Raw genomic sequence first — 6,988 nt, forward strand, 5'->3', positions numbered from 1 at the left:
AAACAGTGGAGATGGGGCCTCGGTGTCCCTCGCAGACTGCGTGACTTCACCTGGTTTGAAGGAACAGTTCTTGCTGCCGGTGCATTTCTTCCCCGCTCTTCAACCCTTTGAGCCTCTTCTGGAAAACCCGGAACAAGAGGAGCTCCTCTTTGCCGCCACCGGACACAGGCCAGGCTCTCCTGCGCTCCAGCTCCAGCTCCAGCAGCATCTCCTGAAAACAAGGCAATAGAGGATAGAGCTCCTATTTGAGATACCTGTAATTAATTTGAGATATCTGTAATTAAATTGTCATAGTTCAATGTTATGTAATCTTGGGATCTGTAGTTTGGTGAGTGAAGGCTCAAGTCCCTCTGGGGAGAGAGGGCAGTCTAGAAATAAAGAATTATTATTGTTATTTTATTATGTCACAGCAAACAAGATATATATGCTGGATTTCATATCACAAAATCACAAGTCGAACACTTCCCAAGTGTCTAGGACTGTGTGATGTATTTTCGGATGATGCGTGCAGATCCCAGCAGGGTGGCCTTTTGCAGTTGGCAGATCGTGATTTTGTCAATGTCTATTGTTTCCAAATGCCGGCTGAGATCTTTTGGCACGGCACCCAGTGTGCCCATCACCACCGGGACCACCTGCACTGGTTTCTGCCAGAGTCTTTGAAGTTCAATCTTGAGGTCCTGATAGCGGCTGAGTTTTTCCTGTTGTTTTTCGTCAATGCGACTGTCACCTGGGATGGCGACATCCATGATCCAAACCGTTTTCTTTTCCACAACTGTGATGTCTGGTGTGTTGTATTCCAGAACTTTGTCAGTCTGGATTCGTAAGTCCCACAGTATCTTTGCGTGCTCATTTTCCAAGACTTTTGCAGGTTTGTGATCCCACCAGTTCTTTTCTGCTGGGAGGTGGTACTTGAGGCATAAGTTCCAGTGAATCACTTGGGCCACATAGTTGTGCCTCTGTTTGTAGTCTGTCTGTGCGATTTTTTTACAGCAGCTGAGGATATGATCAATGGTTTCGTCGGTTTCCTTGCACAGTCTGCATTTTGGGTCATCAGCTGATTTTTCGATCTTGGCCTGAATGGCCTTTGTCCTGATGTCTTGCTCCTGGGCTGCAAGGATCAGGCCTTCTGTCTCCTTCTTCAGGGTCCCATTCGTGAGCCAGAGCCAGGTCTTCTCTTTATCAGCTTTTCCTTCAGTTTTGTCAAGGAACTTTCCATGCAATGTTTTCTTGTGCCATCTGTCAGCACTAGTTTGTAGTGCGGTTTTCTTGTACTGGTTTTTTGTCTGTTGTGTTTTGAGGAGTTTCTGATTTTTGACTTCAATCAAAGCAGGTTCTTCACTTTGCTTTACATATTCTGCCAGGGCATGTTCTTCTTCTTTGACTGCTTGTTTGACTTGTAAGAGTCCTCTGCCCCCTGATCTTCTAGGCAGATATAGCCGGTCAACATCACTGCGAGGGTGCAGGGAATGATGGATGGTCATGAGTTTTCTTGTTTTTCTGTCCAAATTGTCCAGTTCCGCCTGTGTCCAATTTATGATGCCAGCAGTATATCTTATGACAGGTATGGCCCAGGTGTTTATGGCTTTGATGGTGTTGCCTCCATTGAGCTTGCTTTTGAGAATTTTTCTGACCCTTTGTGTGTATTCTTTACTGACCAGAGTCGTCACATGTAATATTATTACATTATTATTATTATTATTATTATTATTATTATTATTATTATTATTGTCACCATACAAGCCCCAAGAGACGACTGTGTGCAGATCTGAGTCACCTGCAATCTGGCGTAGATATCGGGGTTCCCTCTCCTCTGGAATGTGGAACGTTTGGGATTATTTGGATGGTTACACTTTCCCAACTCAGACCTAGAATTTGAAACAAAGGCAGAAGTGTTAGATATATGGTGGCATCACACAGGGATGCATTGGGAACATCTCAGAAAATAGGATGCAGCTGCTCTAATGTCGATTGCATTCAACTACATGAATACATATAACCAAAAACATCAGTCTTTTAGTAAAAAGGCTTCTTGGGGTAGATACTTTGCTTTGCTTTGCTCCCAAAGATATTTGCAAAAGCAACTCAGACCTTGATGTGTGTATCACTGAGCCCCTCTGTCCGAAATCCAAGACGGCGTCAAGGAGAACGGCGCAGGCCTCTCTTAGGTCTCCCTCGCAGCCGCCAGCAGCGACAGACAGAGGAAGAAAGTGCTGGTACAGAGCCCAGTAATGGAAGTCCTGCCTGCAAACAGAGACAGAGAAAACCCCACTTTGATTACGGGCCCTTAAAGTCACACACTCTCGGCTTCAGACGGAGTCCAAGCCAAGCCCTCACCTCTCAACGGCAGAAAGAACGTCTTCGTCGGGACAGACTGCCAGTTCCATCAGAAGCCATTCTTGGAGAGTCAGCTGGGAGGAAAGAAGGAAGGCAGGGAGATTCAGAGACAGGGCCTTCTTGGTGGAGGCTCCCAGGCTCTGGAGTAAGAGATGTTGCACCTCAGCGCTGGATCACCTTGCTCTTAACACACACTCCACCACAGCAGGCTAGGTTTAAACAGTTTATTGATAAAAGATAGCAAAGTCCGAATAAAAAGCAGTAAAGAAAGCAAACATCCAAATGCAAAGGCAGTCAGTCAAAAAGGCTATAATCCAGAGGTAAAAGCAATTTGCAGAATATAGTCCCAAGTCTCTGATAAAGGAAATTAGTCCTGAAAACAAGGCAACATGAACTTCAGCGTAAAATCCAAAACACAGATTCCAGGCATGAACATAAACGAGAATCCTTAGACAAGGCAGGAGATGTGCTTTCAAAAATCAACATTGCTTTATCTGAAATCTTCCCCTGTCTCTCCCGTATTTACCCATGTTTACAAGCCAAAAAAGCATTTCTCTGCCCTTGAGTTCCCACGTGTTTGTTAGCGATTCTAAGGGAACGTCTGGGACGATGAACCTTTAACCTTAACCTTGTATCTCTATCTAAGGAAGACTCCTCTGAGTCACTGCCAGAAACACATGGAACTTGTTGATGTTCGAACTCCTGGGAAATGTCACCCTTATCATTAGTTTCTGCTTCCTGTGTCCCCAGACTTTATTGTTGTTGTTTATTCATTCAGTCACTTCTGACTCTTTGTGACCTCATGGACCAGCCCATGCTTTACTTTGGAAACTGTGAAAAATGACCAAACCAACCTCCAGCTACACCTGATTCAGCAAATATCATGACCTACAGTCAGAGCCTATCAACCAGCATCTAAACAACGAAAGCAAAACCACTCCAGAGAACATGGAATTAGACTTTTTGATGACAGGTTGAAAAGTGGACACTACTACCTGGACCAAGTCACACGCTCAGTATTTACCTGGAAGGCTTTTTCCCACAATAGTTCTTTGAAAAGGGGATGCTTCCATAAGCACAAGGCAGCTTTTGAGTAGCAGAAGCTGGGGCGGGATAATGTTTTCCATGGAAGGTCATCATCCATGCTGCCTTCCCAGCTTGTATTTCGGGCTTCCGAGCAAAGAAGGGGCACGACGTACTGAAGCTGCAAAAGAGCGGGCTGCTTAACACACAGATCTAAAAAGCGATGGCTAAAAATGCTCATCAAAGGAGGAAACATAGTTTTGGCATCAACTATATTCCATTCCAGCCCTGCATTTGCTGTAAGAATCCCTGCTGTCTTTAAAAAATAGTATCTTCCATCCCTTCTCTTTTATCCAACTCAGCTAAATAATAATAATAATAATAATAATAATAATAATAATAATAATAATAATAATAATAATTTCATCCAAAAATACATCACACAGTCCTAAATGCTTGGGAAGTGTTCGACTTGTGATTTTGTGATACGAAATCCAGCATATCTATCTTGTTTGCTGTGTCATACAATAAAATAATAATAGAGGAAATAAAAATAAAAATAGAGGAAAGAAGAAGAAGAAGAAGAAATAAAACAATAAGAATTATTATTATATATTATATTATTATTATTATATTATTATATATATTGGAGTTATGGTGGCTCAATGGGTTAAACCCTTGTGCCAGTTGAACTGCTGACCTGAAGGTTTGCGGTTCAAATCTGCAAGATGGTGTGAGCTCCTGTCTGTCAGCTCTAGCTTGTGGGGACATGAGAAGCCTCCCAGCAGGATGATATATACACCCCACTTGCCTAGTTTCCAACAGACCTCACAACCTCTGACATAGATCATAGCAACCCCTATGACATAGATCATAGCAAAATAAAACGGTAAAATGGTAAAACAAACATCCCCACTATTAGATAGAAAGGGGGCCGGTCAAGTCAAAAAATGCAAAAGTATACAAAATGCAAAAAATACAAAACCTTTTAATAAGGTATCTGGGCAAAGTGTTGAGGAGTTATCTAGAAGAGTTGGGGTAGGGAGTCAAGTTGTTTCCAATACCGGGGCAAAACAAAATGCAGAAAAGCGGTATTTCTATAGGAGGGGTCTGTCGTGGGGTTAATTATTCCAATGCACACTGGAAAAGCCATGTTTTTAACTGTTTACTAAATACATATAAGCAAAGACCACCAGCACTGAAGCGATGATTCTCTGCCTTCAACTTCGTGGGACCGGATGCCAAGTTGTCCAAAGGTCCGATCACCGTCTCGCAAAGCAGTTACTCTACTCTCAGTTCAAGAATGGAAAATGGAATTTCAGAGGACAGATGGGCTTAGAGCTAACCATAAAAATGTGGCAGGAACATGGCGAGAGAACTAGGAAGCCCTGACTCTCGATCATTGGAACTGGAGGTCAGCTGTTACCAACAGTGCTGTGGATTTTGCAGAGGCACGAATGAAGGGGAAAAGAGAGATACGTCCCAAGCAAACCCTTGTCGGGACCACCTTCTATCTGGAAATGTATGTCCTCAATGCAAAAGATAGAGCCCCCGGTGACACAATGGGCTAAATCCTTGTGCCGGCAGGACTGCTGACCCACAGGTTGCCGGGAGAGCAGGTGACTTCCCTCTGTCAACTCCAGCTCCCCATGCAGGGACATGAGATAAGCCAACCACAAGGATCGTAAAACATCAAAACATTCACCTCTGGGCAACATCCTTGCAGACAACGAATTCTCTCACATCAGAAGCAACTTGCAGTTTCTCAAGTTGCTCCTGACACACACAAAAACTGCAAAAGACTATGCGGATCCAGAATAGGCCTTTACAGCTATTTGAAGACCCACTACCAAGTCTTGGAAGACAATCATACTCGGCCACAGGTGATAGATGATGATGATGATATAACATACAATAATAATTATTCTTATTATTTTATTTTTATTTTTATACCCAGCCCCATCTCCCCAAAGGGACTTGGGGCGGCTTACATGGGGCCAAGCCCAGGATAAACAAACAATGTAAAAACACAACAATAAAACAAATCAATCAACAATAGAATAGATCATAAAAACTAATAAGATCACATACCCTGTTTCCCTGAAAGTAAGACATCCCCAAAAAATAAGACCTAGTAGAGGTTTTGCTAAATTGCTAAATATAAGGCCTCCCCTGAAAGTAAGACCTAGCAAAGTTTTTGTTTGGAAGCATGCCCGGCGCCCGTCAAACAAAACTCCGTAGCATGCAGGGTTGGTAAATGTACATAATAATAATAATAATAATAATAATGTATCACACAGTCCTAGACACTTGGGAAGTGTTCGACTTGTGATTTTGCAATACGAAATCCAGCATATCTATCTTGTTTGCTGTGTCATAATAAAATAATAATAATAATAATAATAATAAATACATCACACAGTCCTAGACACTTGGGAAGTGTTTGACTTGTGATTTTGTGATACGAAATCCAGCATATCTATCTTGTTTGCTGCGTCATACAATAAAATAAAATAATAATAATAATTATTATTTTATTTTTATACCCCGCCTCCATCTCCCCAGAGGGACTTGGGGCGGCTTACATACCAGTTGTATATGTAAATAATGGTAGTAACAAGAAATTCTTGACAGGGGTCACAGTTTGTCTGGTTTAGTTATGTTGGTTTGTGATGACAACTTCTGTACAGTATAGAATAAATGTTCATTTTTTTTTGTTCAACAATGGATATGAATTCTTCTTCATAGAAAAATAAGACATCCCCTGAAAATAAGACCTAGCGCATCTTTGGGAGTAAAAAATAATATAAGACACTGTCTTATTTTCGGGGAAACACGGTAAAATAGTCATACTTTAGTAAAATCCAGGATTGGCTCCTAAAAGGAACTGGGCCAAAAAAAAAATACTCACAAGACCACACTAGTATAAAGCAGGTTAAAACTCACAAGTCAAAATTCAATGGGTAATTGTGGCAGAGGACATAGCAAATTCCTGAGATGTCTCTTTGGGTCCGCCAATGCAAACCTGTATGGTTAGGACCATAAATGAGGCAATTTAATGTCAGAACTCATGATCTATCTTAGGCTCTTACCTTAAACCATTCTGCGTAAGGCATGAAAACGGCAGGACCCTCCAGGCCAGCCTGGCGCGCGATCAGGAACGCCGTCATCATGCTTTCCAAGTCATAGTCCTCAAAGCCTTTCTTCAGCAGATGGCTCAGGAAGTCTGGGAAAAAGACTTCCCCATAACACACACGTCTCCCACCTTTTTCCCAAAGTGAAAACAAAACAGTATGTGGGCTCAAAATGCCAAAGTCCGATCCAACCACGGACTCGGTATCTACCTTTAATCAGTGGTGCGGCTCCCGACTGGCAGACCAGCAGCGTGGAAACGCAGGAGAGGACGTGATGCCAGTTGACTTCGCTCGTCTCCAGGACGTGCTGCAAATGGCGGACCAACTCCTCCGGCTTGAAGGGCACAAACAACTACAAGGGGAGACAAAGCCAGAAACGCCTTTCACCATCCAAGCAAGGAAGATGGAAAACCATCTCAAGAGTCAGCAGATAGTTTGCTCCTGAGTGAGCAGTGTTATGTTTGGTTGGAGGCCAAAGTGGTTGAGGGGTGTCGCAC

At 42.7% G+C, this 6,988-nt stretch overlaps 1 protein-coding gene across 1 annotated transcript in view; it reads right to left on the bottom strand.

Annotated features, from left to right (window-relative positions):
- The window catches only part of LOC134295059 (Fanconi anemia group A protein-like), an 8,672-nt gene extending 1,833 nt beyond the window's left edge, over nucleotides 1-6,839 (bottom strand). Inside the window, exons 1-7 of the mRNA XM_062967007.1 lie at nucleotides 6,702-6,839; nucleotides 6,450-6,583; nucleotides 3,359-3,538; nucleotides 2,335-2,408; nucleotides 2,089-2,241; nucleotides 1,775-1,865; nucleotides 51-211 (exon numbers count right to left, since the gene is read on the bottom strand). Of these exons, the coding sequence (XP_062823077.1) occupies nucleotides 51-211; nucleotides 1,775-1,865; nucleotides 2,089-2,241; nucleotides 2,335-2,408; nucleotides 3,359-3,538; nucleotides 6,450-6,530 (740 nt within the window). The 5' untranslated portion in view covers nucleotides 6,531-6,583; nucleotides 6,702-6,839. The remainder of the gene's footprint in view (nucleotides 1-50; nucleotides 212-1,774; nucleotides 1,866-2,088; nucleotides 2,242-2,334; nucleotides 2,409-3,358; nucleotides 3,539-6,449; nucleotides 6,584-6,701) is intronic.
- Between the last annotated feature and the right edge of the window lie 149 nt (nucleotides 6,840-6,988).

Source organism: Anolis carolinensis, unplaced genomic scaffold (genome assembly GCF_035594765.1).
Source record: "Anolis carolinensis isolate JA03-04 unplaced genomic scaffold, rAnoCar3.1.pri scaffold_72, whole genome shotgun sequence".
Classification (NCBI taxonomy): Eukaryota; Metazoa; Chordata; class Lepidosauria; order Squamata; family Dactyloidae; genus Anolis; species Anolis carolinensis.